At 54.9% G+C, this 2,759-nt stretch overlaps 1 protein-coding gene across 1 annotated transcript; it reads right to left on the minus strand.

Annotated features, from left to right (window-relative positions):
- Positions 1–2,441, minus strand: LOC136950866 (netrin-3-like). The gene is made up of 2 exons (XM_067245369.1): positions 1,385–2,441; positions 1–107 (listed from the first exon to the last, which is right to left on the minus strand). Exons 1-2 carry the CDS (start codon positions 2,439–2,441, stop codon positions 70–72), a joined length of 1,095 nt encoding a protein of 364 aa, XP_067101470.1. The 3' UTR covers positions 1–69.
- Positions 2,442–2,759: the final 318 nt, after the last annotated feature.

Below are 2,759 nucleotides of genomic sequence, written 5' to 3' on the forward strand. Positions count from 1 at the left end.
GCCTTAGCGGTGTGCCAACGACTGCAACATTTGTCATCCGCTGTTTAGACTTGTCCGTGAGGGGGTGGTTTAGTTTGTCTTCGCCAGGCTCGGCCCAGAAAACATCTCTTTAAATGAAGGAAGAGATCCTGTTCATTACGTTGTAATGAAGACGAATTCTCTAATCCCTCTGTTAGATTTCAGGGTCAAGTCTTTGGGGATGTATGCGGTTTGGTTTGTTGTTAGCTACCATCATACTTAATCTATATAGCCCAACTACCAAACCATGTTAGAATCTAAAATACTATTGTTGTGTTGCCTTGGAGTCATGGCAACGTGCATACCCGGCCTTCTAACCTCCATACAAAGTTCACGATTCTCACTCTCCATTTTTCTGTCAATGAATATTAAAACAATACGAGCATACAGAAGGAGCATACCATGTATTCTGTAGAAAGCAGAAGGTGAGTCTTTGTGTGAAAAATACGCATAAAAACATCTTTAGAAGTATGTGTGGAGATACTTCAGAACATTACCAATTATTATTAATTCAAATCTTACGTGCCTGCACGTAATATTCGAAACCTTTCTTCGCCACTGGAGAAAAAAAGTCTGGGCCTCTTCTCGCCTCACAGGCCCGTATGACTGCTACGCTTCGAGGCTCCATCCCTCACATTCCCTCATTAGGGATTCTGAGACGCATTGAGGAGCTTGTCACTCTGCCATAGAATATCTCCTTCATTCATGAGGAGAGCAGGAGGTGGGGTGGGAGGGAGGGAGAGAGGGAGAGAGGGAGGGAGAGAGGGAGGGAGGGTGAGAGTGTGAGAGGGTGAGAGGGAGGGAGGGAGGGTGAGAGGGAGGGAGGGAGGGTGAGAGGGAGGGAGGGAGGGTGAGAGGGAGAGAGAGAGGGAGAGAGAGGGAGAGAGAGAGAGAGGGAGGGGGAGGGAGGGACAGACCAAGAGAGGGTGGCCCAGACAGAGAGATCGACCAGAATAAACCCTGCTCTCAGTCACAGGGAATTAGCATGGTCTTTTCATGGTGGCCATTGAACTAAGGAACAGACCAGACCGTGGAATGATACTTCTATGATAAAACGGTTGTTATTATTCATCCGTATAATCCTCAATGTTCTACACAGCTGCTCCGAGACCTGAAACTCTGACGAAAAAGCGATTCAACAAAAAATGAGTTACGCTAACCGTAAAAGTAATACGGTCCACCTTCACAAAAAGGCCCTTCTGTCTAGATTGCTGTATCGCTGCATAAGCAAGACAGGCTGGTACAGTGTCAACTGCAGTGGGATAGAATGGACCCTCAGTCAAAGCCAATTGAGGGTGCTGGGTTAGTGGGGGGGGGGGTCAGTGTGTGTGTCTGTGTGTGTGGAGAGGGGTGGGGTGAGACTTACGCAGACACTCGTTGGCCTCGCGCGCGCTGGCGCGTTGCCAGGGCCGGTCGTAGTGGAAAGGCTTGCAGCGGTCGCACTCCGGGCCCTCCGTGTTGTGCTTGCAGTCACACACCAGCTTCCCCTCCTTGTCCTTCAGACAGCGGGAGGCGTGGCCATTACACTTGCAGCGCCCGCCCACCTGGAAGTCGCCCACCGCGTAGAAGTACGCCGGCAGCGCCGCCGACACCGACAGGGGGTCCTCGTCCCGGCCGGCCCCCGCCCCTCCTCCTCCCGCCCCCAGACCCAGCTCTCTGGGCAGCTGCGGGCGGCTGAACACCACCCGGATGTCTGTGACTGTCACCCAGTCCTGCAGGACGGGGCTGTTGTCAAAGTCCTTCCCGGAGGGTCGTCCGTCCAGGGTGCTGAAGGCGATGAGCCCCCCGGAGAGGGGGTAGAGGTCGGTGTGGCCGTCGGTGCACAGGGCCTCCTGCTCGTTCTGCTTGGTGATGGCCGCCTTGTTGGGCCGGCTGTACATGCGCCGGCACTGGGAGGAGTAGAACTGGTACGGCGTCCAGCTCTTGCCGTAGTCCATGCTCTTGTAGATGGCGAGCGACTCGGGCCGCGGCGAGCAGAACTGCAGGCTGACGTAGGTGATCTCGAACTTTTTGCCCAGCGAGAGGGTGAGGGTGACGTTGTGCGGCGAGGCGTGCAGGTTCTCCGACTGCCAGCAGGTGAGGTTGTGGGCGGAGTTGAGGTCGGTCAGGTAGGACGGCGGGTGGTGGCGGCGGGGGTCGGCCGCGTCGCAGACGTGGCAGGTGCGGACGGATGGCCGCTCGTCGCTGCGCTCCACCACGCTGCAGGAGCGCGAGGGCGGGCGCCCGCACACGCTGGACACGCCCACCTCCTTGGCGAAGGCGGCGTTGATGAACTCGGGGATGCAGCGGCGGGCTGTGCCCGTGTCGTCGTAGCAGGGGTCCGGGGGGGTCTGCTGCCCCACGAAGGGATTGGCCCCACCGAGCGGGGAGGCGGAGCTTGTCAGGAGGCACAGCCCCAGCAGCCACCTCCAGGCTTCCCTCATCCTGACGTGTGTGCTGTGTGTGTGTGTTGTGTGTGTGTGTGTGTGTGCCCACAAATGGAAGTACAGTGCCCAAGCACAAAGAGCTTTCCTTCAGAATGGCCTCTCCTGTGTGGGTGAGAGAGAAAGGGATAGGGGAGAGAAAGAAAGAAATGCAAATATTAATATCACAGTGCAACAGACATGGCAATAAAACGAGCAATGTCATTATCTGATCTAGCAAACCATTATAATTTCATATCCTGAAATATTTATTTTCCCTTCAGGACCATAGAAGGATTGTTTATAATGAAGCGTTTTCATGAACTACAACATGCAATG

The sequence above is a fragment of the Osmerus mordax genome, chromosome 10 (genome assembly GCF_038355195.1).
Source record: "Osmerus mordax isolate fOsmMor3 chromosome 10, fOsmMor3.pri, whole genome shotgun sequence".
NCBI lineage: Eukaryota > Metazoa > Chordata > Actinopteri > Osmeriformes > Osmeridae > Osmerus > Osmerus mordax.

What these genes read in the sequence shown, in the direction of transcription:
- LOC136950866 (XM_067245369.1), bottom strand. Translation starts at nt 2,441, where the DNA reads ATGAGGGAAGCCTGGAGGTGGCTGCTGGGGCTGTGCCTCCTGACAAGC. An exon ending in CGAGGCCAACGAGTGTCTGC is followed by an intron (nt 108 to 1,384) that starts GTAAGTCTCACC and finishes CTTCATTTAAAG; the next exon opens with AGATGTTTTCTGGGCCGAGC.